This window comes from Mandrillus leucophaeus, unplaced genomic scaffold (genome assembly GCF_000951045.1).
Source record: "Mandrillus leucophaeus isolate KB7577 unplaced genomic scaffold, Mleu.le_1.0 Scaffold250, whole genome shotgun sequence".
NCBI classification, from domain to species: Eukaryota; Metazoa; Chordata; class Mammalia; order Primates; family Cercopithecidae; genus Mandrillus; species Mandrillus leucophaeus.
Window position 1 is genome coordinate 1768523 of NW_012102588.1, and position 27997 is coordinate 1796519.

The 27997-nt window shown below is 37.4% G+C and overlaps 1 protein-coding gene across 3 annotated transcripts in view; it reads right to left on the reverse strand.

Annotated features, from left to right (window-relative positions):
- Positions 1-27997, reverse strand: part of UBR5 (ubiquitin protein ligase E3 component n-recognin 5) — a 154963-nt gene that overhangs the window by 4452 nt on the left and 122514 nt on the right. For 2 of the 3 annotated variants that reach the window (XM_011983491.1, XM_011983492.1), the window contains exons 41-58: positions 24082-24312; positions 23173-23246; positions 21806-21978; positions 21596-21709; positions 19732-19952; positions 18452-18572; positions 18259-18357; positions 15242-15485; positions 13855-13966; positions 12747-12891; positions 11658-11788; positions 9614-9674; positions 7791-7966; positions 7163-7247; positions 4612-4767; positions 3848-3961; positions 1679-1823; positions 324-409 (exon numbers count right to left, since the gene is read on the reverse strand). In XM_011983491.1, the coding sequence (XP_011838881.1) occupies positions 324-409; positions 1679-1823; positions 3848-3961; positions 4612-4767; positions 7163-7247; positions 7791-7966; positions 9614-9674; positions 11658-11788; positions 12747-12891; positions 13855-13966; positions 15242-15485; positions 18259-18357; positions 18452-18572; positions 19732-19952; positions 21596-21709; positions 21806-21978; positions 23173-23246; positions 24082-24312 (2488 nt within the window). Of the gene's footprint in view, positions 1-323; positions 410-1678; positions 1824-3847; positions 3962-4611; positions 4768-7162; positions 7248-7790; positions 7970-9613; positions 9675-11657; positions 11789-12746; positions 12892-13854; positions 13967-15241; positions 15486-18258; positions 18358-18451; positions 18573-19731; positions 19953-21595; positions 21710-21805; positions 21979-23172; positions 23247-24081; positions 24313-27997 lie in introns of all 3 variants that reach the window. The other variant, XM_011983490.1, reaches the window with a different exon arrangement.

A 27997-nucleotide genomic window follows, 5' to 3' on the forward strand; every position in this document is an offset into this window, starting at 1 on the left:
ATACCGGGAGAAGCATAGGTAGGCAGTACAAGAAAGAAAGATAAAAAGCCATGTTGCAACAATAAACTGTTATCTTCTGGGACTAAGGACAGCATATTAACAGCTAAATGTACTTCACTCTGCTTACAGCTTTAGTAATACTTCAGATATTGTTATAGAGCAGAAAAACAAAAACTGCCTTATTTGTGACCTTCTATAATTGCCCTACCCCAAATTAAAATGACCAACCATTACAAACCTAAAAGGCCATCATACATGGTATTTTTAAATTTTATATCCTTCTACAAATCTTGTGAAATTTTGTGAAATAAATTTTAACTTACAAGATCTTGTCGTTCTGTCATGCTCATCTTCTCTACTATTGACCAGAACCAACGCTTGAACTGCAGAAGCTTCTCAGCATTTTCTCCTAAGAATGAAGAATGTAAACAAAATACACTATACCAGTTGTTGTTATTATCTGTAGAACATTACTAATCTTCTTATAATAAAAGGATGCAAGATTAAAACATTATTTAAGACTTGGGGGGAGTGTCTAATTCCTAATACAGGAAATTAATAGCATTTGCATAATGTAAAACCTCTACAGTTCATTAGTCAATCCTGACTCAATATGACCAAAACAAGACAAATGAACCACCAGCCTTAAACTTGGTATTTGCATGACCTTAATCTCATCTGTGTGTCATTATTCTTATGATCTCAAGAAATGCAGATTCTCATTCTTTCACCGGGTGGGGAATGCAGAGAGGGGAGACCAGAGATTCTGCCTGTCTAAAATGCTTTCAGATGATGCCAATGCTGCTGATCCGAGGATCATACTTGGAGTGGCAAGATCTTAGGCAGTTTCTTTCGATACTCTGTCTTCCTTCCTAAATTTTTGGTTTGTAAATGAGACAAATTCTTATTAGTATTAAAAACTGTATTACAAGGTAGCACAAAAACTATTATAATTTATAATTTGGCTGAAGCTGCTTGCAAAATAGGAAAAATAAAGGGGAAAAAATCAGTACCTTTGTGTACATAATCTTGGAATATAGGTATAATCCTTTCACAGAGAACTTCTTGGAGCTTCTAATGTACAGTCACAGCTAAAAAGCCTATTCCTAGACCATAGGACTTTCAAAAGAAAGAATTGCAGCAAATCAAACACTGGAGACAAAGGTTTTTCTTTCAAGAGGATTATCACTACCACTCCTTATTCTTCCTAGATTCCTAGAATCTAGGAAGTGTTTGTGTGCTACTGTGTTTTTAGAAGTGCGATTTGGGTCCAGCTCTATAAAGCAATCATCATACAAATTCTTTCATTAGGGAGTTTAAGCAACATGAATCAGGAAAGCCCAGAGTTGTCACAGGGATTACTTTCTCTTAATCAGTATAGACGAATCCTTTTTTACACAGTTGCTCACCATGAAAAATTTTTGTCTGTATTCATATTTTTTGAAATGTAGAAAAATTAAGCAGTAAAAAAGAGTTAAGAATAACCTAATGCTAAGCCATCAAAATACTATTTACTTCAAACATACCTTTAAAAATAATGTAAAAAAATTGTTTTAATGCTTGAGTAATACAAGCAATTTCCCAAACCCTATAAAGAGATCTAAGAACTTCAAACTCAGAAAATGCTGACTGACCTATCTATAGAGTTCATTCTTTAAACTTTTAAAAAATGTCCTACCTGATTCATCATTGAAAGAGGTAAAACTGATCAGCATTTGCACATTGACTTCACCGCAGCCATTTACCAAAAGCCTAAAATCTTCTGCCGTTAAATCTTCTAATGAATTTTTTGGAAGCACATCTAGTAGACCTTTCCTCATTGCCTAGGGAATTTCAGAAACAATAATACTTCATTTTCCATGTAACATTTATTTATATTATTAAAGCACAAGATCTAATTTTAGCAGCCTTCTCTAAGAATGTTAGTTCCCATTTTAAACCAGAAAGGAAAAAAATTCAGTCCTGTAATTTTTATTAAGATTCAAAAGAGAGAAAGGCAGGAAGTGGGGAGGGAAGGCACAGTGAATAAGCTATAGGTTCAAAAGTGAAGTAGTAGTGTTATATACCAGTGGTTTAACAATTTTAAAAGTTATGTTAATAACAAATAGGCTAGTCATCAAGAATAGCTTCAGTCTTCAAAAGTGGTATCCTGTCAGCATCTCAGGAAAGATACATTGACAATAAACCTCCCAGATACAAACTCAAAAGCTAGATGTTTACTGAAAAATTATCATGTGCCAGGAATTGTCTTAGTACCTTACCTAATTCAATTTAATCTTACCCTCATTTTGCAGAGGAGGGATACAAGGCACAAAAAACTTAATTTGGTAACATCATACAGCTAGAGGGTGGTAGAGCCATGATTTAAACTCTAACAGTACGACTCCAAAGCCTGCACAATTATTGTAGCACGGGGATCAGAAACACTGAACACCACCAGTCATAAAGCTATATAAACATTTTACAGGCTGGGTGCGGTGGCTCATGCCTGTAATCCCAACACTTTGGGAGGCCGAGATGGGCGGATCACGAGATCAAGACCACCCTGGCCAACATGGTGAAACCCCGTCTCTACTAAAAATACAAAAATCAGCTGGGCGTGCTGGTGCGCACCTATAGTCCCAGCTACTCAGGAGGCTGAGACAGGAGAATAACTTGAACCCAGGAGGCAGAGGGTGCACCGAGCCAAGGTTGGGTCACTATACTCTAGCCTGGTGACAGAGTGAGACTCTGTCTCAAAAAAAAAAAAAAAATTTAACCCTGGATGGGGAAAGAATTAACGTAGTAGGACTGATGTTACTCTTTAGAAGGGCCTGACTGTACAGCTGGCGTTGGCTGGTGTCTGAGAACTTGGTTTTTGCAATATTCCAACATTACTGGACAAGGCTGTTTTGAATGTCTGGAGCAATGAACCATGCTGTATCAGACTGCCTGGACTATTTGTGCAAACAATGCAGTTCAAGATGAATGTGTGCTTTCTTCAGGGATTCTGGAATTTCAGTAATCATGGCTGGTTGTGCAGACAGAAAATGCCAATGGAACTAGCCTCAAATAAAAACACTGAGCTCTGACTCCAAAGTGGGCTTCCCTAAGCACAAACAATGTATACATGTTGATACATTTCACTGGTGGAAGAATTGTGTTCTTTGCAATAACTCATCCCCCTGCTTGAGAGAGAATTTTGAAACCCTGCACCTGGATTCCTCAAGGCTCGGCCTAATATTTCTTTTTTCCCCTACTGATCTTGCTGTGGGTCCTTTTGCTACAATAAACCATAGTTGTTAAGTACTTAACTGCTTCTGAGTCCTGTGAGTTCTTTTAGCAGGTTACCCAAATTAGCTTTGGTAATAAAACTAAAGGTGTTTGTGGTATCGAAAAGACTGGTTTGGGTCCTACCACTAACATTGTAGGACAAAGGACTAAGATATATTATTTTTCACATACATTGTAAAATATAAAGACAATTCTTTATCTGACCAGAACGTAAGCGATGGAAACATTTTGGTATAAAAAGCCTTTGTTCCTCTCAGTCTGTCTCAGTAACTCTACCACTAAAACAGTAGGACCCTACAACAGTCGTTCTGGTACCATAAGCACCTTTTCCACACTTTCGTTTGCCAATGCTACTGTCTCATGATGGCGTGGTTTTTCCAATAGTTTTATCAAAAAGAAAATGAGTACTTGGTCTGAATTCTTAAAATTAGGTGCAATTTACATTGTAAATAAAATATTTTGGTCTAAAAACTTTGGCCTTTTATAAATAAGCTGAATATACTTAGCTAGGTTACCACACATGAAGACACAAATAGCCTCACTGGATCACACAACACTTTCTAGAAACACTTACATGTAAGGGCTGTTCTGCAACTACCAACATTCTGTGTTCTGCATATTTCCGCACATACTCATATACATTCTGTGGAGTGACTGGTATATTTACACCATTAGGAATGAGTTCGACCTGTGAAAAATTTACCAGTGCTATTTAAAGGCAATTTTGTCAAAGCAGTAAAACATTAACTGTTTATAAAACTAGTCCTAAAATATTTAAATATAAACACAGTTCTTTATTTGACCAGAATCTAAGAGATGGAAACATTTTAGGCCATAAAAAAGTACAAGCTGCAGGGCGCAGTGGCTCACGCCTGTAATCCCAACACTATGGGAGGCCGAGGTGGGTGGATCACAAGGTCAGGAGATTGAGACCATCCTGGTCAACATGGTGAAACCCCATCTCTACTAAAAATACAAAAATTAGGTGGGCATGGTGGTGCATGCCTGTAATCCCAGCTACTGGGGAGGCTGAAGCAGAAGAATCGCTTGAACCAGGGAGTCAGAGGTTGCAGTGAACTGAGATGGTGCCACTGCACTCCAGCCTGGTGACAGAGCAAGGATCCATCTCAAAAAAAAAAAAAAAAGTACAAGCCCTTCTACCTCAGTCTGGCTCACTAACTCTTGATCCATCTTTAACACCTACAGTATCCATTTCTCCTATGTGTTCACACATGTTCTTCTCTTTCAGTCCCTAACTAAACTGTCTATACATAAGACAAGCACAGTAGATTAACCAAATTCTCTTCCCAGAATCAGAAAAGTGCGTATTTGCTTTACCTGTCCTCCACCTTCTTCTTTACATAGGTCAATTGCAAATGCCAAATCCATTGCTGAGAAAACAGCATCAGCATCTGAACTCTGAGAAGCGAGGATTAGTTGCCGCAAACTCTCATACATTACAGGGTCAAAAAAAGCAAAATCATGCCAATTGACCTAAAAAAGTAATCATATGAAACTCAGTTATGAAAGAAACAGCTTCATTCAATTAATTAGTAAATTAAAATCTGATAAAGAATTTTATCTAATTTGAAGATATACCGACATAGAATAACTTCCCACTCGGTATATAACTGTTTAAAGAGGTAAGTTTAATAAATATTTGGCTCTGACAATATTTGCTTTTCAAAGCATAAGAAGGGTTATATTTTGAAAAAATATAAAGCCAAAAGCATAATAGTTTTAAAGTTCTAAAACTGCAAAACTTTGCACTACTTATTAAACACCAATTATGGGGAGCAGCTGCTGGCTCTGAACTTAATATACATCTTATTCTTGATAGTAACATAAAATACAGATTATTAAATTCAATGATAAATCTGACACTCAAGGATATTTAGTAACTTGCCCCAAGGTCACTTTATTGGGTTAAACTTGGGTCTATTTGATTAGCTGTTTCCTAAACCCTGCTGAAGACTCAATGTATCAACCATTTTATGTTGCCAAGCTTTGAGTCTAGTTCTTTAAATAAGGACATTTTAGCTGGAACACTTTAAGAATTTAATAGGGTCAGAGTTAAAAAGAAAAAATCATATGATATTCATGTACTAATAGAATATTATTCATCAGGTCTGATTTAAGAGAATTATTAGGAGACTACAGCTTTAACATGCTTATTTATCAGATGTGTGACATGTACCTCTGGAAAAAAACTAACATAAGTCCTCAAAGCCACTGGCTGGACACGGTGACTCACACCTATAATCCCAGCACTTTGGGAGGCCGATGGGGGGGAATCACTTGAGGTCAGGAGTTTGAGAACAGACTGGCCAACATGGTGAAACTCCATCTCTACTAAAAATACAAAAATTAGCCAGGCGTGGTTGTGTGCGCCTACAGTCCCAGCTACTTGGGAGGCTGATACAGGAGAATCGCTTGAACCTGGGAGGTGGAGGTTTACAGTGAGCTGAGGTCACACCACTGCACTCCAGCATGAGCAACGGGGCGGGACTCTATCTCAAAAAAATTGATTAATTAAAGCCTTGATAGGTTCTTGGCTGCAACTTTGAAATGACAACAGCAGGTTCTCAAATAACATTATTTCATTATAAAGTTGATAAGAAAAAGCTGGTTACATTTCAATTAGAGTTGCAGTTTCCAAGAACTTGTTAACGACAATAAGAACTTACTCAATCCCAGCTACTCGGTAGGCTAACGCATGAGAATCACTTAAACCTGGGGGTTGGAGGTTGCAGTGAGCAGAGATTGTGCCACTGCACTCCAGCCTGGGTGACAGAGACCGTCTCAAAAAAAAAAAAAAAAAAGGACTTAATCTATTCCATTTATTTTGTGTCAAGTAATTTCTCTAAAGTATTTTTAGGAACGTGGGCGGTTTTGTTTTAAATCAAAAGCTGCATAATTAGCATTGTATATTAATTTTAAAGCAAATGGTTTTTCTTTTCCCCCTGCCATCATAAAGGGAAGTGAAGGCTATCAAACTATCAAAACGCATAAAGAAGATAAGCTAATTCCATCATCCACAGATCAATATTGAGCATGCTGTGTTGTACTTCTTACATTCTTTGGCCACCCCCATGTACCTCTTGTATGTATTTTTGAAGTTGGAATGCTCTTTTTTTTTTTTTTTTTTTTTTTTGAGACAGGGTCTTGCTCTGTCACCCAGGCTGGAGTGCACTGGTGCAGTCATGCCTCACTGAAGCCTCAAACTCCTGGGTTCAAGCAGATCCTCCTACCTCAGTCTCCCAAGTATAGCTGGGAGCACAAGTGCATGCCACCACACTCAGTTAACTTCTTACATTTTTGGTTGAGTCAGAGTCTCTTATGCTATCCAGGCTGGTCTCGAACTCCTGGGCTCAAGAGATGCTTCTGCCCTGGCCTCCCAAAGGGTTGGGATTACAGGTGTCAGGCATGAGCCACTGTGCCTGGCCTGGAAGGCTCTTTTCAATACTACTACCTTCTCTACCACCCGGTACAACTAATAATAGTGGATACAATTTACTGAGCACTTACTATTTGCCAGGTACTTACGATGTTGTGTTTGTTACCAATTTATAAATGGGGAAACATGGCAGAAATGTCAGCGTATTTGTTGGCAACAGGACGTAGGTCTGTCAGACCCCCAGCCCCGCCTGTGTTATCCACTCTGCTATGCCATCTCCCCATAGTCTTTTTCTGTCATTAATTTGTTATTAATTTTATTTTTGTTGACCATAATTGTACAATTAAATGTTTTAAAGTTACTTATAATGGCTGTAATGCTTTAAGATTTAATAGTTAATTAATGCTATAAACAGTATGCTAGCATTTGATTATTTTATAAAAGAAAATTTCTGCAATTGTGAATACAATTAAGTTCATCAAAATCACTTACTTTTCTACCAAGCAATACTTTAATTACATGTCTATTCAATGTGATAGGACATAGTTCATTCTGTAACAGACATAGTCCAAGAATCCTAAAAACAAAGACAGAGAAATAAGATTTAAATAATTCTAGAATACATATATCCCCCCACACATATTTTGAGAAATTCTCTACAGCCTCCTTTCTATTCAGCATAAAGTACAGCACATACACTTTTTCAAAAAACAAAAAACAACAACAACAAAAAAACAACAGGAATACCAGGCTGAGAATGTTTTGTTTTTGAGACAGGGTCTCACTCTGCCACCTAGGCTGAAGTGCAGTGGCACAGTCAGGTGATCCTCCTACCCCAGCCTCCCAAGTAGCTGGGACTATAGGAATGCAGCACCGTGCCCGCTAATTTTTTTTTTTTTTTTTTTTTTTTTTTTTTAGTAAAGACAGGGTTTGGCCATGTTGCCCAGCCAGGTCTCCAACTCCTGGGCTCAAGTGATCCTCCTGCCTTGGCCTCCCACTGGACTACAGGCGTGAGCCACCACACCCAGCCTACATACATTTTAAAACAAATATACTTTAGAAAATCTCATAAATTGAAATGTTTTAAAAAGATTCAAACCCAAGATTAAAGTTCTTTTACCTGCCAATGTTTCTGAAACAATTCAACCTTGCTTCTGTGTTCTTGCCAGGCCTTGGAGTGTAAAATCCTCTTTTCCCAGGTTGGTAAAACAAAGGGGCATTGTCATCACCATCATCTGTATCATCTAAGTCCATATCTACTACACTTCGACTAGAGCCATGACGCTTTCGGTTTTCCTGCTAACAAAGAATATCAGAGAGAGTGAGCCCCAAGATTCACTGAAAAAACAAAACATACGAAATGGTTCTCTGAAATCATTCAAATGAAGTCAGGTAGGAAGAGCAACATAAATATTTAAACATATGTGTATAACAATATTAAAGGTAAATCAACTTTTAATTTGCCCTTTTGGAATGTGACACACAAAGCTTGTGTATTATTAGGTCTTTAACATCTCTGTTGTTAAAGTCATTTAATGAAACCTGGGTAAGCTTCTTTCACTTTATTACCTGAAAATTCTTTTCACTGGATACAGAATTCTGTCATCACTTTGCTGAATTTCTGGACTTTTGGCTTCCAAAAGTGAGAAATCCACTGTCTTTCAAATCACTGTTTCCCTATAGGTAAAGAACCATTCTTTGGCTGCTTTCAAGACTATTTCTTTATTTTACAGAAGTTTGATGATAATGTATCTGGACATAGTTTTCTTTCAGTTTCTTCTGTTGAATTCACTGACTCTTGAATCTGGAAATCTATGTCTTTTAACAAATTTAGAAAGTGTCCAGCCATGACTTATTTCTTCAAATATTTTTTCTATCGCAATTTCTTCTCTTCCCTGAGTATTTCAGTGACATATATGTTAGGTCTTTTGAAGCTGTCCCACAGGTCTCCCCGAAACTATTTTTTTGTTTTAAGTATTTTCTCTATCTGTTCTTCGGAAAGGGTAATTTCCATCTATCTTCAAGCTGACTGACACTTTCCTCCAACACCTTCATTCAGTTATTGACCCATCCTGTGAATTTTTTTCTTTCCGATATTGCACTTTTAATTATAGAAATTTCCCTTTGTTCTCTTTTGAAGTTCCTATGTGTCTGCTGAGAACCTCTATCTTTCCATTCACTAGTGTTCACCATTATCTTGCAGAACACGGGACAGTCTCTGATAATTCCAACAAGTGGGTCATCTCGTGGTTGCCATCTATTGGTTCTTTTCCTGAGAGGTGGGTCCAGTCTTTCCTGGTTCTTTGTATGCTGAGTAATTTTAGAGTGTGTCCTGGACATTGCGAAGTAGTTGTGAAAACTCTGAGTCTTAGTAAATCAATATGAATTTAGCAAGCAATCAACCTACTTAGGTTCAAATTGGAAGTCTCACCTTCTATGTGCAATTGTTTCAATGCCAACTAAAAAGCCTCCCTTATGCTATAGCATGATATGTCACTTGTTTTCGTAACGTTGCCACCAGTTACTTCTTTGAAGAATGAGTCCTAGAACTCCTGACCTTGTGACTCACCCGCCTCGGACTCCCAAAGCTGGGATTACAGACTTGAGCCATTGTGCCCAGCGAATTAGCCCTAGGATTCTATACATCTTTCCCTCTCTGCTCTTCAATTTGTTACATATTCAAAGTAAAGCTTAATTCAAGCTGTGCTCAAATGGACACCAACCAATGGGTGGCATTACACTGAGCCGTAGTTAAGCCAACCTTATTATTTGATTCTATGCCTAATACCGATATATTTACCTTTGCTTCTGTCTCTCTACTGTAAACATTCATTTTATTTATAAAGACAGTTTCTTCGGAAATCCTGCTTTCATCCCCTTTATTTAAATTTCCTTACAATTTAAATTCTGTGATTATCAGCACATGAATAAAATGTTCCTTACCTGTACCTTTTCTGAGGAGTCTACTAATCCAAGATCCAGGATACTATCAGCTCCATTTTCCCTGAAAACAAAAAGTCTTTCACATTCCAGATAACGGAGACTTCTAGAATTTAGTGTATAATTTAAATTTAAAAGGACTTACTTAAAAAATACATTCAAGTTTTGGAGTCAATAAATATCCAATGCATCCGCTAGTACTAATGCAGTATGAGCAGAGAAGTTGGTAATACAAATCTTTAAAAAAGTATATCACTAGACCCTACATGTATGATTCAAGATAATGGACTAAAGGCTACCTGACAAAATGAATGTGGTCTTCATAGGGGTGCTGGAACACTTCTACAATGCTCAGAGGGAGCACTATAGAGGAACAGAAAAATGTTCAGAAAGCAATCCAATAGGAATCAAATTCTCTAGTGAATTTAATGATTCTAGAACACTAATAAATTCACGGTTTACTCCAGAAAGCCAGGTGAAAGCCGTCAATATTGTTGAATATTGGTTGCATTCAACAGATAACATGACTAAATATGCAACTCTTAACATATATTCACAAAAATTGTTTTACCAAAAATGTACACTGTTCTTGATTTTTCTATAATGGACTAAGCTATATCAGTGTGCTGTAGCTCCAGAGACAGGGCAGAGGAATAAACAAACAGTACATAAAATCCAGAGAAGAAAACCAGGAGCATCAGCGAAGAAAATACAGTTCTCTCAATAGTCTTTGGCTTAGACCATTAAAGGCTCTGGAAGTGGCTGTTTAGCTCTAGTGCACAGCCTACCAGCTTATACATCTCTAGGACTGTATCTAATCTAAATTCCTAACTCAAAATCATGTTTAGGAAGAAAAAAATACAAATTTTCATCTAAAATAATAAACACTTCAAAGCTTCAAACTGGGTATCAGAGTAGCCCCAGGATAGAAACTACAGCATAAATGTGACCAATTTTTTTTTTTTTTTTTTTTTTTAAGACAGAGTCTCACTCTATCACACAGGCTAGAGTACAGTGGCGCAATCTCAGCTCACTGCAACCTCCGTCTCCCGGGTTTAAGCAATTCTCCCTGCCTCAGCCTCCAAGTAGCTGGGATTACAGGCGCTCACCACCACACCCAGCTTATTTATTTACTTATTTTATTTATTTTTTGAGACAGAGTCTCGCTCTGTCGCCTAGGCTGGAGTGCAATGGCATGGTCTTGGCTCACTGCAACCTCTGCCTCCTGGGTTAAAGCCATTCTCTTGCCTCAGCCTCTCGAGTAGCTGGGATTACAGGCGCCTGCCATCATGCCCGGCTAATTTTTGTATTTTTCAAAGAGACGGGGTTTCACCATGTTAGTCAGGCTGGTCTCGAACTCCTGACCTCGTGATCCACCCGCTTCAGCCTCCCAAAATGCTAGGATTACAGGCATAAGCCATCGTGCCCAAACACTTAAAATTTTTTTTTTAGTAGAGACACGGTTTCGCCATGTTGGCCAGGCTGGTCTTGAACTCCTGACCTCAGGTGATCTGCCCGCCTTGACCTTCCAAAGTGGTGGGATTACAGGTGCGAGCCACCACACCTGACCTTATCTTCCTAAATCACTTTTACTTGTCACCTTGGAAAAAGGGATATGTAATCTGTTAGATATTTTTTAGCTTTTATATTAAATTCATACTTTACAGAACAGAAAGCAAAAACCTGCATGAATTTTTAAGATAAATCAGGAAGACTAAAAGAAATTTCATGGTTATGGCAAGAACACAGGTATATTATGGCCTTTGCCAGGAGGGTATTCTGGTAAGTGAATTTGAGATTTACTTTCTTTCAAGTAATTTCTAAATAACCTAGATAACTATTAAAACCCTACCTTTCTAATACATGAGAAGAACTAAGCTGTCTCACTATGGAATTTAAGCTATCATTGAAAAATACATTAAAAAAATAAAAATGCATTTAAAACCTTATACTTTATGACACATTTTTTAAGATACGATGGCACCCACATACTGAAAATAAGTAGCTGATGTTTAAACTGAAATGCCTTCCCAATTGTACACATTACCGTCCATGTGCAATAATGAGTTCCATGGCCTCATCCACTCTTGCTCTCAGAGAATCTTCACTTGCTAGAAGGAGAAGCAGTTGAGCTGGGGATAATTCCAACAGCATGCCAGTGATTTTACTTGCAAATGCCTGTAAATGATGAACAAATGTTAACTTGACTACTCTCTAAAACCTCTTGTCTAATTACATCTACAATCTTTTATTTAAAAAATTAATAATAAAACAAGAAACTTGGGTAACAAATACAAAAATTTCAGAACCAGGTCTTTTATGAAACTGGAAGGTCTTTTATGAAACTGGAAGATCAATCGTAGAAAAATTTGGCAGGGAATAAACAGTCCTTGCACTACCACATCTTGTTAAGGCTACTTATAATATTTGTATGACAAGTTTTCTTTTTAGGTTTTTTTATATCTCTGAGTTAAACATACATATACTCAACTTCCATATATATTTTTTTCTTCATCAGAGAGCCAGAAATATCTTTTACTTAGGGTTAAAAAAAAAAAAAAAGGGGATAGGGTAAAGAAAAAGATACCTATGTTTAAGGCTAAGGACTTACTAGAAGAAATAATAGTTTTCTGTTATTCCTTCACTATAAAATGTGTACATACAGTTATGCATAAAGACAAAAAACATAACTAATTTGTGTATTTCGTATCATATAAAGAAAAACTCTTGATAGAACATTCAAAATAAAATTCTTCCTGCTATACTAATCAGCATTAATGTGTTCCAACTACAATTTGCTAACAGTCTGCTCCAAAAGTAGTAATAATTTGTTCGAATAAAGATACAAATAAATATAATGCACAGCAAATTATTTAGTATGCAAGGAAGGTAGAACGGAGACAGTGTCCCAACATAAGGTGGGTGGAGGAAAAAATAAATTCAAGCTATACAGTTACCCTTCAGTAAACACTGCCTTATTCCCTCCTGAGCTTCCTTCTTACTGCAGAGCTAAAAAGAGTCCTCAACCATGTGGTTTTGCCAGTAGCTGACAATTTTTTTTTTAAACACCACCTTTAATTCAAAAGCAAAAAAATAACACAGCCAGTTAAGAGGTAACTAAGTACACAGTACACACTGGTTGCATTGCTTGTACACGAGGATAAAGTCTCTCTCCAAGTGCCTGCCGATGTGCTGGCAAAGGATCGGGATCATCACTGGGATTCCCTTCAGAGGCTGGCCTAAAGGGCCTAGTGTCGATGGAAAGCTGTCTTCTAAAGTCTCTGTAAGAGAAGGAAAACTATTATGACTTCATTTCCTTTGACTAACAAGTAAAAATATCAGCACAACTAGTAAAAAAGTTAGAAAACTAGAGCATACAGGTTGTTCAGTTATGGTACCAAGGTGGCAGAATGCCAAAACAGATGATGGTTAGGAAATAAAGATTATCTAGATTTTGTTACTTAATTTAAAAATTTTATTGTAAGGGAGTAGGACCTTAACATACCAGATATCAAGAGTCCACACACAATTCTGGAAATTTTAGTCAAAAGTAAAATGCAATCCATCCTAACAAGAGAAAACCTCAAAGATTTGAAATAGCACAATCTGCCAAAATTAATTTTTTTTTTTTTTTTTTTTTTTGAGATAGAGTTCTGCTCTTGTTTCACAGGCTGGAATGCAAGGCAATGGCACGATCTCCGCTCACGGCAACCTCTGCCTCCCAGGCTCAAAGAATTCTCCTGCCTCAGCCTCCCAAGTAGCTGGGATTACAGGCATGCGCCACCACACCTGGCTAATTTTGTGTTTTTAGCAGAGACAGGGTTTCACCACGTTGGTCAGGCTGGTCTTGAACTCCTGACCTCAGATGATCCACCCACCTTGGCCTCCCAAAGTGCTGGGATTATAGGCGTGAGCCACCACATGTGGCCTGAAAAATTAAGATTGTTTAAGATAAACTTAGGAGAGAATGATACAGGTAAAAAAATTCAAACAGTAACTTGAGTCAGATAAAGAGAAAATAATTTCAATTGCCTCTGGGTTTTTAAAGCAGAACTTTTTATTAGTTAATAGACTATTCTTAGTTATTGTATTTTATTAACAGACTATTCTTAGTTACTATACATATGTTCAAAATTAAAACTTTACTTTTCTAAAAAACAATCCATAATTAAGATTCTTTCATTTACAGGCCTATCTCTAATTCATCCAAAAAGGTAGTACTGAATCAAAGACACAAAATTTACCTATCCCGGTCCCTCCGAGAACCTGCTCGCAAACCACTACTCCTCCTCATTTCCCTTTCTCTCTCCCTTTCCCGATCTCTCTCTCCTCGGTTCCTTAATCTCTGCATTAAACCTAGAAGAAAATAAGAAATATACTGTATTTAGATGAATGCAAATTCAACTACCTTAAATTTCAAAGTCAACGCAAAGAAATGAGACAAACGTAAAGAAAACATGACAGCTAAAAATTATCCTTCCCTCGCATCTATGTTGTTAACGCCTTTCTCTCCCTATGGGTTTTCAGGGTTAAAGGTGACTGTGTAGAATATACCTGGCACAAAATAGATGTTCACTCAATATTTGTTAATTTTCTCCCTTGTCATGTCAAAGTTGTGAAATAATATACAGCAAGTGAGGTTATGATAGTGTCACTATAAATAATGCTGAAATTTCTTACATGACTAATTTAAATATCATCTGTTCTTAGTTTTTGGCATGAAAGCATTAAAGGCCACCAGAGTATTACCTATGATTATGTTTAAATTCCTAAGCCCAAGCCAGAGTACGGTTTCCTGTAAGTGTACAAAAAAGATAGTTTTGAAATGTTATGATTTCCCAGTTTCCTCGAGTTTCCTCATTCACATCTCCTCATTTCTTTTCATTATAACATTAAAGAAAGTGAAATGGTGAAACTGATGAAAAGCTGAGGAACTCTCACCATCAATCCTTTCTATAGCTCATTCAGTCTCCATCCACCTACAAGTCTGATAATCTTCTGCTCCTACTTGATGTGAATCTCCTAAGGCTTTTGTAATTTTCACAAATTTTAAAATTTGCTCATTGTAATCTTAAAACTTAGCTAAGAGTCCTAATCCCAAAGTGCTGATCCTCAGTGAGGTAATAAGCTTGCACCAGGATTCTTTTTTTTTGTAAGTCTTACTAAACAGTGAGCTTAGTGACACAGTTGATTTACACTTGGCTGCAAAATCTTCTTCTCACTGGGGAACAGCAACAAGTTTGGAAATCGTAATTTGAACAGCACTGCTCTTAGAATAGCATTTTCTTCTCAAATATCCATGTGGGTTAAATATTGAAGTGGGGGAAATGCTGCAATTTGCTCGGTGAATTTTTATATCACTATGTATTTTACAACCTCTTACCCACCCGCAACATGTAACAATTGAGATGAAAAACTAGTACAAACATTTATCAAAATAAATTTATCAAAATAAACGTAAAGAAACTGTCATCAATTAGAATAGTTTAAATAACATTAAATCAATCTAGAATAAAATTATGTAAAAATGTAAATTTATACTCTCACACATATATAAACCATGATTACCACTGTTGGTTTGAGGGACAAGGAAAGAAATTTTATGATGCTTGTTATCTGTAGACTACTTACTTGTGTGGGTGCCTTTGTTGGCATTTTGGATACACTCTAGATTTGGCAATTTTTCATTTGACAAAAATGCTTGTGCAATGGCTGTATAAAAACTTCGTGCTACACCACTGCCCTCTCCTGGCTCATCCTTAAATGTGACTTTTACTCTGTGTACAGCCATTGGTGTAGTAGCACATCTTCGACCAAAGTGATTGTTAAGCTGCCTCATAGTCTGCTGAATGAGAAGATCTCGATCCCGATCAACCTATTAAAACACATCAAGAAGTAGTAAATTCAATGTTGGAAAGTAGTTAGAATTTTTTGTAGTTTGAATTTTTCTATTTTCAATCTGAAAATCTAGTTTTAGCTTTTCCTTGAGAGTTTAAAAAACTACAAAGTAATCAGAGTTCTCAGAAGCTTATCCATTACGAAATACAATGTTTAAACCATTAAAGCACACAAGAATGTCTTGCAAATTAAATCAGGACAACAGAATTTAATTCAATTCTAACACTTTCTTTCAAAGGTTTATTGGAAAACAATAATCTTGTTCAATTTTGGGATATACCAGAATACCAAATAATCAGAGATGTTAAAAAAAAAAAAAAAAAAAAACCAGAAAAAAAACACAGAAGAATTCCTTGATGACAAGCTAAGTGGGCGGGAGGCTGGAGGGGAATTAACCAAACTGGAAGATTGTTTGCATCTTTTCTCACAAAGATATGTATAATCATTAATGAGTGTGTCTATCACCTATAGCTACATAAAAAGTCTCTGAAATCTGAGAGAAAGCCAACTTAGAAAAAAAAATGGGCACATCAACTGAGTTAAATACAACTATCCTAAATATATGAAATAATGTTTAACTTTGCTCAAAATAAGATAAATTCAAATTAAAACTATACTGAGGTGCTATTTCTTACCTATCAGATTAGCAAAAATCTAGAAGTTTAACAAATGCTGGCAAGACTGAGGCAAATCATGCATTCTCACACTGATGGTGAAAATGCAAAATTATGCAACTGCTATGCAGAAGTATCCGTCAATGTCTAGCAAAATCACATGCACATACTCTTTGACCCAGCAATTCCACGTCTAAGCATCTATCTCAGGGACACACTAGCAAAAACACACAAGGCCATTCATCACACTATCTGTAATAGCAAAAGACTGGAAATAAGCCTGAATACCTAGCCTGTAAGGGATTAGCTGCAAAAACTGCGATAACAACCATAAAAGTGCAGTATATTAAGCAGCTATAAAAGGAAGGTAGAACATTTCACATTTTCTCTGGGATATACTATTAACTGAGAAAAGCAAGATGGAATAAAATGTATAGTATGTTTGGGGAGGTGGGAGGAAGTATGTAATTAATACACACATATGCTTATATGTTTTAAAAGGGAGGGAAGGAAATAAACTTGAAAAAATGGGTAAAAGAGACAAGAATAGACTTATATCCATTCTTTTGTAGAGTTCACTCTGCCACACTGTAGATATTTTACATTGATTACAAAATAAAACCAAAAGAGGAAAAAGGAATCCCTAAAATCTGAAAGCAAAAGGAAACAAAAGGTCCTGATCATATAGAGCTGGTAGCAAAACCTACAAAGAGAAATTACTTCAAGTGACTTTAAAATAAACCTCCTTTAACTGTGTTATCTCTAACTGTATATGATCTAAGGACAAACATCTGCAAATAAATCTTTAATTATTTTGAATAATCATTTTGTTAGTGGTAGTGTTGATGTTATAATTCTTTTTAAGAGACAGAGTCTCTCACATTATGTTGCCCAGGCTGTCCTCGAATTCCTGGACTCAAGCCATCCTTCCACCTCAGATTCCAGTGATGTAATTCTGACTGCTACTGTGTATGTTGTGGCATTAAAACAAATGAGTAATTTGATTAATGTTGTTGGGAAGTTGGATATTCAGTCTGAAAGAAAGGAGATAAAGACTTAAGATCTAAGAAGCAAGGCCAGGTGTGGTGGCTCCCAGCACTTTGGGAGGCCAGGGCAGGTGGATCACCTGAGGTCGGGAGTTTGAGACCAGCCTGGCCAACATGGTGAAACCCTGTCTCTATTAAAAATACAAAAATTAGCCAGGCATGGTTGCAGACACCTGTAATCCCAGCTACTCAGGAGGCTGAAGCAGGAGAGTCTCCTGAACCCAAAAGGTGGAGGTTGCAGTGAGCCAAGATCATGCCACTGTGCTCTGGCCTGGGTGACAAAGCAAGACTCCCCCTCAAAAAAAAAAAAAAAAAAAAATCTAAAAAGCAAAAATAACAAAAACAACCTTGTGGTCCTACATCTTGAATTTGAATTGGGAGTATCAATATTAATTAATTATTTTATTTTTTTAAAAAAAGAACAAAATAAAATGCACTGCCAAACTGTTATTAAAAAGGCCTAGAAACCATGATCGACCCAGTAGCAATTTGCAACCTTAGAGCACAGACTGTAATCTCAAAACACAATTTCCTACTAAAAGGAATCAAGGCTACTGTAAGAAATGGCTGATTTAAGGTCTGCGACAGGAAATGCACAAGATGAAACATACCAGGAAGTAAGAAAGTTATCAAAAATTACTGGGCCAATGCCAAAAGGACTGAGGAATCAAAATTGACTCAAGACTCCAGTTAGCCAAAGAAGACACAATTTGAGCATCAATATGAATAATAATCTCAATGGAATTAAATACATAAAAAAATGTTTAAATCAAGGCATGCATAATGATACTTAAAAACTAAAACAAAAAAATTCATAGAGGATGCTAGGGAACCAAACTGCCAGAGAAAACCACTATTCTAAATTTGATGGTTACAATAAGAAAAAAATAAAAAGAAACCACACACACACACACACACACACACACACAAATAAAAAATAAATTGGTCAGTTTAACATTTCTTTTATTTTCTTTAATTTTTTAATTATAAGTACATATACCTAAGTAAAGCTATTGTTATTTTGTATGTTTTAAAATTTATATAAATAGCATGCTACAGGTATAGTATAAGAAAATCTAAATACCTTTACCTCTAGTGATAAATCTCTTGACTGCTGGTTTCTCAGTTTTTCCATTTCTCTACGGAATTTTGATTCTTTTACCTCAAAACCACCCAATTCAGTCAGGATCTTAAAAAAAAAAAAAAAAAAAAGCATGACAGATTATTCCCTGAAATATGTGCTTATCAGGCAGAATGGAATTTAAAGTGCACAAAATACATACTGATCCAGGTTCTGCTCCAACATCTTCCATGAATACCCTGCCGAACAGTTCTAAAGAAAGGCGCCAACGTCCTAGCAGCATATCATGGGAAATAACCATTCCCATAAAGCTACACTGTGGCCTGTAAGAAGTTTAAGGGAAGGGGCGGGGGGGAGGAAATACTTTAGCCAATTTCAAAGACTGATGTTTTTTGTTCAATGGTAGTAACTTACTTTTTTTTTTTTTTTTTTTTTTAAATATTCTGAGGTCTTAACTTCCTCAAACTGCATCCTAACAGAGAACTTTTCCATAGCTACTTGTTCCCCACAGAACTTATTATTTTTCCTCCCTTATTCCTTCTGTCTTCTACATACGGATAAATCCCTGGGCTATGTCTTACCTTCATCTTTCATTTTATCTCCTCTCCTTAAAGTCCAATGTCCATCTCCATATAGGTGACTCCCAGATCCACCTCTACTTCAAACTTGCACCATGAACCAGAATTTCCATTTGTTAAATAAATATGTCCACGTCAATGATGCTCAATTCAAACTCAGCATGGCTAAAACTTAATATGGCTTCTTCACCACAATGACAATTCTGATTTTTTTTCAATAGTACCATCTCTTTCCCTAATGCCCTGACTTAGAGCAGATTTTAATTTTTCTTCCTCCTGTTCCATCAAAGTAATCAAGTCCATCTTAAGTTTCTCTTCCTTTCCACCATGTCCTTTCTATCCCCAAAGTCAACATTCTGCCTCAGCATCTTTCCCCCAACTAACTGAAACTATTAATAATGACAAACACCTTTCTAACTGGCCTCCTTACCTCTAATTCTCTCCAATCTGTTTCTGCACATTCTAACCACCTCAATTCAATCCATACTGCTTCTAGGAAGCTTGGGCCACCCAAGTCCACAATTCTCCCCTGCCTTATGTGGTTGTTAGACAATGTATATACAATGTATCTTATTTTCAAACTAGGTTTTAACTCCAATCTAAGCAAAAAAATTATTATGCCATGTAACCAAAAAAGAGAGTCAACAAATCATACTGAGCCACAGTATATACTAACAAATTTTTATTAGATAAATAAAGAACCTACCTCTTGTAAGAGAATTACAGACTTGGAAAAGGAGCACAGATAAGTGTGAATCACAAATCTAGAAAGTTCAACTCTTTCTAATTATTCAGTTTCCCCTTAGCTGAGCTGCTAACAGCAAGTCTATAAATAGTAACCAAACATGGATATACATTTTTAACACTGTACTGAACAATAAAAACAAAGGGTCTTAGCAAATACCTGAAAGATGTGAGAGGTGGCCCTTCACTTTCAGTAAGTCCTATTTCTGCTAGTAAGCTACTTTTTAATTGTGCAGCAAGATCATGAGCAGATGGCCCTGGTTTTGAACTCTCAGCTTCCTCTGGCAGCACGGGCTGTTCTTCCCCTTCTTTTTTTTGCCGGTTTTGCATGTTCATTACATTTTTCAGATTGGCAGCATAAGACATTTTTGTTGGAAGAACCTATGAATATTTACATTTAAAAGTTACAAATGAAGGGAAAAAAACTAACGAGATTTTGTCCTCAACTTAGTAATACAGGAATCATATGCAAGTTTTTTTCCCTTTCTGGAGCTTCAATGGTTCTGATGGCCCTAGCTGACCACCAATTCCAATGCATTTACCAAACCAACCTCAGACAACAATTTTTTTTTTTCTTTCTTTTTTTTTTTTTGAGACGGAGTCTCACTCTGTTGCCTAGGCGGGAGTACAGTGGCACAGTCTTGGCTTACTGCAACCTCCGTCTCCTGGGTTCAAGCGATTCTCCTGCCTCAGCCTCCCAAGTAGCTGGGGTTACAGGCGCCCACCACCATGCCCAGCTAATTTTTTTGTAATTTTAGTGGTAGATGGGGTTTGGCTATGTTGGCCAGTATGGTCTTGAACTCTTGACCTCCAGTGATCCACCCACCTCACCCACCTAGCACTGGGATTACAGGCGTGAGCCACCACATCCGGCTTTCCCCCCGGCCCCCCTTAAATTCACTTTTTGGCCTGAGCACAGTGGCTCATGCCTGTAATCCTAGCACTCTGGGAGGCTGAAGTGGCCAGATCACTTGAGGTCAGAACTTGGAAACCAGCCTGGCCAACATAGCGAAACCCTGTCTTTACTAAAAATACAAAATAATTATCCGTGCGTGGTGGCGGGCACCTGTAATCCCAGCTACTTGGGAGACTGAGGCAGGAGAATAGCTTGAACCCAGGAGGAAGAGGTTGCAGTGAGCCAAGAATGTGCCACTACACTCTAGCCTGGGTGACAGAGCAAGACCCCATCTCACAAAAATAAATAAAATAAAATACAATAAAATAAATTCACTTCTTGCCTTGGAACTTCAGAGAACTTTTAAATAAATCTTTATAACATTGGTGGTACTTAAGTCTCACATATTTTTAATATTTTCAGTACTGCATTCTCTTTTTTATTAATGAGATAATAAAAAACATTCTATTCAACTACATGTCTTCTAAACCTGCTTTTTAATGTTTTACTACGTTTTCAGTGGACAAACAGTAGAGTATAATTTTAGGCTCCCAAATCGGAGCTATATCTGAAAACTAGATCTACCACTTAACTAGTTGTGTGACACAGACATTCCCACATGAAATTTACTTACTCTCTTCAAGACTCAATTTCTTACCCAAAAAATCAGGGTGATAATGCATTCTACCAAACATAGTTATGAAGATGGAGACCAATGCCCAGGAGACAGATTTAGCCCACAAATATTAGGTATCATCATTAATGCTATCTTATTTATCTAGTCTTGATTAAAATTAGTTCAGCAAGTTAAAGTTGTAGCCAAAATTACACATGCTCATCTACAGACTTTTATTATACATGAAAAATTGAAATTTTCAGCCACATACAGCAGTCAGCTCTGTGAAACAGCCAAAGCACATAAGGAGGATGGTATTTTATGGATGAAGTGATCTGACAGCAAGTTAATGACAGTGTTGGAATTCTTCCTACATTATATCACAAGGCAGGAAATTCTGACACTTCATTTCAGAAAATATAACAGTCTAAATTAATGCATTTCTAAAAATCTATATGCTGGGACAAGTTGTCCTTAATAAATATTATATTGCAAAAACTTTTACTGTCTTACCTCTAGGCAGTTTCTATCCACTGTAACCTCCATTAAACATTTCCCACTACTGGCAGATGAAGAATAAAGACCCTGACTTGGACGGCCAAAAAGATCCTCCTTTCTAGCATTTGGCTGAAATTTTAACAGAAATATTCTAGTTACATTGAATACTTTAAAGAAAATAAACTCAATCAGAAAGAAACCTTAAGACTAACTTGTTTAATTCACCTGCAACAGATGTGGCTGATCAGCCAAGGGGATGGCTTCAGCCAGAGGCACTTCAAATGGATTTGGGGGTATACACCCAAGGAATGTCATGGAGTCTGAACGTCGGAAAAATGGATGGTTTTGGCCGGTTTCTGCAGGAAGAGAGTCATCATCCTTATCATTCAAGGTAGCACCTAAACATAAAAAGATAAAATGTTTTGTTTTTTAGGAAAATTATTTAATTACTGGATTAGGGTAACAGACCTTTAATCTGCTCAATCCAAAATTCCTACTACCTCTTTTATAAAATTTTAATGCCACACAAAAACAAGTTTATAGTCCAAACTTTTGGTATTTTAAAGTAAATGTAACAGTTTAATATGGTTACAATGTAAGTTTTATGTTATGTGCAAATTTTATGTTATGCGTATGTTACAATAAAAAATGCAAAATAAAAATCAGCATTTAACAATATTGTGCCATTTTGTATTGGACAGAGGTTTCCCATATCCTCCTCTTTATCTTTTGAGATACCCACCACCCAAATACAGTTAGATTCATGAGTATGTTCAGGACCCAACTCACTGACAACTCCAAACAGAGGAGATGATCAGGAGCTGAAACCTGAGCATTTGCTAAACAGAGAGTAATGTCTGAACAATTTACATATCTTGATAGTAAGTCAGTACACTAGCACCAAATCTCCTCAATGGAGTAAAACTTTGGCAGTGCCTTGTTTGCATATCACATATCAACGGCAGTGAGCTATGGCTGGGGTTCTCAAAAAATGGCAGTTAGGCCAATTGTCTTTCCACAGGTTGAATAAAAGTACTAGTTGATAATAATAAACTGGCGAATGCATTATTTAGCCCCATTTGAAATAACTGGAACCCACAAATAAAATCCACTAGACCCCAAAGTGTGATATTGAAACTTTTGGATAAAAGCATGGAGTTGGGATATTTTCTCTTTTCATTGTATTAATTGCTAGCATTCTGATATTTAGGAGCTGTAACTGGTAATTCTCATTTTCTTGACTAAATCTATTTTGCATCAATATTAACAAAGGTTTTGCTAAGATTTTATTAAATGTAATAACAGTACATTAAGAGTAAAGGTAAACATAATACTAAGATAAATATAAGATAGAAGATAAAGAAAAAATACTGTTGGAAAGTTTGTAACATTTCTTTAATACATCCTTAGTTTTGCAATGTATAATGCAAGAATGTGTAAGCACAAATGGACAGAAAATGTAAGAAATGAGACATAGAGAAGAAAAGAGAAATTCCCACCCAGACAGAAAATAATGAAGTTAAAAAGCTTGAAGGGGAACTACTGAGGCAGCCATTTCTTGAAGTAGATTAGCAGATTTTCTGTGCACTAACTTTGATTGGTGTCATCATCATTTTCATGTTCTGAATCTTCATTATCAATACCCAGTTCCAAGAGTTCTCGCGTCCTTTAAAAAGACAAGTGAGTCATTTTACCTAAAGTATTTGTATAATATGAACAGTAGCAAAAGTCAGGGAAAACACAAGCAAAAACACACTAAAAAGGTCACTAATGTATCTAACCAATTTCAAATATTGCAATATATTGTCAGAATCTGGGAAATGGTAGAGTGAACAGGTTTATGTACTATTATTACAAAATGGACTCAATAGAAGAAAAAGCAAATTACCTAAGAAATAGCGAGCACCTACATAAACTCTAACAGAAAACGTGGACTGGGCATGGTAACTCATGCCTGTAATCCCAACACTTTGGGAGGCTAAGGCAGGGGGATCACTTAGGCCAGGACTTCAAGACCAGCCTGGGAAACATCATGAGACACTGTCTCTCCAAAACATTAAGAAATTAGCCAGGCATGGTAGCACACGCCTGTAAGTCCTATCTACTTGGAAGACTAAGGCAGGAGGATCTCTTGAGCCCAGGAGTTCAAGGCTGCAGTGAGCTTTGATTGCACCACCACATTCCAGCCTGGGAAACACTTTTAGTTAACAGCAAATGTAAAAAAAAAAAAAAAAAAAAAAGGAAAAAATGAAGATGACAGATAATCAGGCCAAACTATCTCAAGCATGAAGTTTAACCAGATTCTTAGGTTTCCTATTTTAAGTGAAGAGTGGCAATGGGGAAAGGCTGGATAAATTCAAGCCCACTTTCCCACATGAAATGGTCCTGTGCTAGTTCTCTTTTGCAATGCTATTCTCCTTACTTCAAATTTTGACAATGTACTAATAGAGACCATACCAAGCAAGTATTTCTCAAATCAATCTCATGGCAAGAATGGATACCTTTTGCGTTCTAGTTGAGGTGTATCCAATGTTGTCTGCTGATTCATTGCCTTAATCCAGTATATAAGTGCTTGAAAAACATATGCCACATGCTTCAATGAGCAAACATCCAAAACTGGAAGAACATCAGAATGCTCATCATTATGAGACCGCATTAGAGACAGAGCATAATTTAGGAAGTCTCCTCGTGCAGACATCATCCCTTGACGGGCGCTAAGCAAGGTGGCACGTCTATAAGAACAGAAAGAAATGACAATGTTTATTAGAAGAACACAAATGTGAAATTTACTATCATAAATAAGCAAAATTAGGAGCTGAGAATATTCATAAATACAAAGTAGTTAAGCCTGCTGCTCAGCTTTAGAAATATAACCACTATGCATGATTTACAGTCTTATACTTTGTATAGAAAAGGAATTCCAGTATCCTTTGGAAGGGCAAAAGGAACTCCTTCCCTGAAGAGAGTGATTCTCAAACTTCAGGGTCCATCAAAGTCACCTGGAGGGCTTATCAAAACAGACCTCTGGTCTAATCCCCAGAGTTTTAGTAGGTCTGGGGTAGAGCCCCAGAATATGCATTTCTAAATAGCTCTTACGTGAGGTTGATGGTGCTGTTATCTTGTGACCATACTTTGAAAATCACTTCATTAAAATGACACCAAAAACACAAGCAATGAAAGAAAACATAGATATCCTGGGCAACATGGTGAAACCCTGTCTCTACTAAAAGTACAAAAATTAGCTGGGCATGGTGGCAGACGCCTGTAATCCCAGCTACCTGGGAGGCTGAGGCAGGAGAACTGCTTGAAACTGGGAGGTGAAGGTTGCAGTGAGCCAAGATCACGCCACTGCACTCAGCCTTGGCAACAGAGCAAGACCCTGTCTCAAAAAAGAAACAAACCAACAAACACTCAGATATAAATTGGAATTTATGAAAATTAAAATTGTACTTTCAAAGGTACCATCAAGAAAGTGAAAAGATATCCCGGAGAATGGGACAAAATCTTCCCAAATTATATATTTGATAATGGGCTTATAAGCAGAATAAAGAACTCATACACCTCAATTTTAAAAGACAAGCCAATTTCAAAAATGGGCAAGGCCGGGTGCAGAGGCTTACACCTGTAATCCCAGCACTTTGGGAGACCAAGGTGGGTGGATCACTTCAGGTCACGAGTTCAAGACTAGCCTGGCCAAAATGGCAAAACCCCATCTCTACTAAAAATACAAAAAAGTTGGCTGGGCGTGGTGGCAGGTGCCTGTAATCCCAGACACTCAGGAGGCTGAGGCAGGTGACTCGCTTGAGCCCGGGAGGCGGAGGTTGCAGTGAGCCAAGATCACACCACTGTACTCCAGCCTGGACAATAAGAGCCAAACTCGTTTCAACAATAACAACAAAAAAAGGTGGTGGGGGGGGGGGGGGCGCGGGAGCGGGATCCAAATAAGACATTTCTCCAAAGAAGATAAACGAATGGCCAGTTAGCCCATGCAAACATGATCAACATCACTGACCATTAGGGAAATGCAAATCAAAGATACTAGGTCACACCCACTGGGATAGTTATAACAAAAGACAGATAGTAAGTGTTGGTGAAAATGTAGAAAAACTAAACCTCTCATACATACACTGCTACTGAGAATGTCTTCCTCTTTGGAAAACAGTATTGCCAGTTCTTCAAAGGGTTACAAACAGTTACCATATGGCCCAGCAGTTCCATAACTAGGTATACATTCAAGAGAACTGAAAATACACATCTACACAAAAATCTATACACAAAAGTTCATATGAGCATTATGCATAATAGTGGAAAGGTGAAAACAACCCAAATGTACAACCGATGAATGGATAAACAAAATATAGTATGCTCATACAATGAAATATTACTAGGAAATGAAAAATAATGAAGTACTGATGTATGCTAAATATAGATGAACCTGAAAATCATTATGCTAAGTTAAAGAACCCAGTCACAAAAGACCACATACTGTATGACTCCATTTACAGGAAATATCCAGAATCTATTGAGAGGGAAAACAGATTAACGGTTGCTTAGGAAGGGGAAGGGGGGGAAGTAGGGGAAAATGAAGAATGATTGCTAATAGGTTTTCTGTAGAGAAGATTAAAATATTCCAAAATTCATTATGATGGTTATACAGGGCTGGAAAACTATGGAATTGGACACTTTAAATAGGTGAATTATGTATGATATGTGAATCATTACATTAAAGCTGACAGAACACCGCCACCAATCATGATCCGTTATCAGAATTCTATGTTCTCTGGGGTAAGGACTACAGCCTAACAAAGATAAGGCTTTCATCTTTGTGAAGCAGCCTTCCTAGGACAGGAAAGCTGCCACCTCTCAAATCTCTATCTTTAGTACAGATATCTTTACCAACCATTCAATTCTGCATAATTGACATTTCTACCATTTTTTCCCCAGTTCTCACGTGTTCAAAAGCAAGTTTGTCCATTACACTACTCTAGGTTTTTCTCTTTAATTTTCCTATTAGTTATTCAGGATCAAGGTCTAAATATAAATGATGCCCCTGCTACTTAATCCCTCAACAAGGCCCTAAATTCTGTTTTTGATTTCAATGCTTCTCTCCCCTCCTTTTGGTCTTCACTGCTCTACTTTAGTAACTATTACCTCTACTGTAGATGCCTATCACTGTCTTTCTAAGTAATCTCTTAGACCTTTGTCTTTCCTCACTTTATGATCTGCCCAGAGTAACAAAGTTGTTTATCCTGAGGTCGAGATAGAACCAAATCCTTGGATTTTGACTTTAGGTATGAGGTACTTTTACTATATTACTGCTGTTGCTCTGTTGTTCAATATTTGAGCTGATACCTACTCCTGAAAAAGGTCACTTTATAACTGAATAGAAAAGAATATAACAAATACATAGATATATATTTTAATTATAATTCAACAGGCTAGGGGAGGCAGAAAAAAAGAAATGTGATTTGAGGAAAAAAAGAGCAGCACTGGTAATCGCACATACTTTCCCCCTCCTGAGTACAAAGTACATTCATAACCAATCATAGTCAAATAACTTTCTAAGAGGAGAGGGGGAGGTCTTGAGGATAATGAGACAAACATAGAGACCAATAACTTCAAAAATAAAAAGGCTTTAGTATCAGATTCCTATGATATGAATGGATTTTTAAAAATAGCTTGGATGGTAACTAGCCTATTCTGCCTCAACAAGTAATGCAAGCAAGTCATTTCTTTCTCCCTTCACAGTAAGATGAGGTCTTACATAACAGCAACTAAAAAGCTTTACCCTTCTAGGATACAAAGATTCTATCTAAACACACAAGTATAGATACTCCTCGACTGAAGATGTGGTTATGTCCTGATAAACTCATCATAAGTGCATTTAATACCCCCAATAAACCCATCATAAAGTAAAAAAAAATTATAAATTGGGGACCAGGCAAGGTGGCTCGCACCTGGAATCCCAGCACTTTGGGAGGCCAAGACGGGCGGATCACACGGTCAGGAGATCTAGACCATCCTGGCTAATACGGCGAAACCCCGTCTCTACTAAAAATACAAAAAATTAGCCGGGCGCTGTGGCGGGCACCTGTAGTCCCAGCTACTCAGGAGGCTGAGGCAGGAGAATGGTGTGAACCCGGGAGGCGGAGCTTGCAGTGAGTCAAGATGGCGCCACTGCACTCCAGCCTGGGCGAGAGCGCGAGACTCCATCTCAACAACAACAAAAACATTGTAAGTTGCCGGGCGCGGTGGCTCACGCCTGTAATCCCAGCACTTTGGGAGGCCGAGGCGGGTGGATCACAAGGTCAGGAGATCGAGACCATGGTGAAACCCCGTCTCTACTAAAAATAGGAAAAAATTAGCCGGGCGCGGTGGCGGGCGCATGTAGTCCCAGCTACTCGGGAGGCTGAGGCA